The 1119-nt window shown below is 55.2% G+C and overlaps 1 protein-coding gene across 1 annotated transcript; it reads left to right on the top strand.

Annotated features, from left to right (window-relative positions):
- Positions 1-46: 46 nt before the first annotated feature.
- ACA1_134290 (uncharacterized protein) lies at positions 47-497 on the top strand (the record flags this gene model as incomplete). The annotated part of the gene is made up of 2 exons (XM_004333327.1): positions 47-229; positions 408-497. The coding sequence occupies 2 exons, from the start codon at positions 47-49 to the stop codon at positions 495-497; spliced, it is 273 nt and encodes a 90-aa protein (XP_004333375.1).
- Between the last annotated feature and the right edge of the window lie 622 nt (positions 498-1119).

Below are 1119 nucleotides of genomic sequence, written 5' to 3'. Positions count from 1 at the left end.
CTCGTTGCGTGTGGCGGGCGCCATCGACTACCTCGCGTGGAACGGCATGCAGTTCATCAACGCCGCCGACCACGGACGCGAGCTGCAATACGCCATCAGCAACCAGTACGGCGAGTGTTACAACCTGACCGAGGCGGGATCTATGAACGACGGCGCTGGGCCGACGACATCGTCGGTACTGCTCGGCGCCAACACCAACGGCAACATCTACCGCACAGTCAGCAAGCCCGTGCGTAGTCTCCGCTGTCTCTCTCATAGCTGCAACGCCTGTTTGTTTTGGTTTCATTTCGTTGTTCACACTCGCAACGCTACAGGCGTTCTGGATCGCACCGGGCCAACGGGACCCGAACGGCGGCTGCATCGGAGTGAATCCGACGGTGGTGAGCAGGTTCATCACGTCCAAGCAGGTGAACATCGGAGCCTACGGCCAGTGGAACGCCATCCAGTATCTGCTCTCCTCCTATGTCCCTGAGGTAGGAAATCGTCAGCCTGAATGAACCAGTGTAGTGTTGAATCTTCTCTTCCACTGACGCACCACGCACTCCATCACCGCCACCACCACCACCACCACCACCACCGCACAGCTGATGACATAACAAGCCGCCCTGCAAAAATGATGCCAGCGAAAAGGCCAATAATGATCTTGGTGTTGTTGGACTTACCCTTGGAAGCCACAGCAGCAGAAGAAGACATGATGACGAGAGAAGTGTGTTGTTCTTAGTGATGACGGTAGTAATCACACACAGAGAAAGAAAACACGCGTGATGTGCAAGCGCACGTTCATAAAAAGCGATCCTCCCTAACGGTGGCTGTCTCCCTCCTGGTTTAGCCTTGCGACGTCGACACTTGGTCTTGCCTCTGGTGGTGCCTCAATCGTCGTCGGAATACCATAGCTTTATGAACCCTGTAGCACGTCCCAGGGAAAGATGACTGCACCAAGACAAGGACAAGCAGAAGAACGCAAAGACTATGATGACGAAGATGAAGGGGAAGCAAGATAACGGAGGACGAGGAGGAAGACGAGGAGGAGGTCGAAACGCAGCACATGCGCAGAGCGGGGAGCAAGAAGAGCAGTAAACCAGAGGTGTCGCAGGGGTCCTTGGTTAGGGTTAGGACTTG

This window comes from Acanthamoeba castellanii, assembly GCF_000313135.1.
Source record: "Acanthamoeba castellanii str. Neff unplaced genomic scaffold scf7180000084702, whole genome shotgun sequence".
Classification (NCBI taxonomy): Eukaryota; Discosea; order Longamoebia; family Acanthamoebidae; genus Acanthamoeba; species Acanthamoeba castellanii.
Note: the sequence above shows the minus strand (reverse complement) of the source record. Positions and strands in the feature narration are given on the sequence as shown.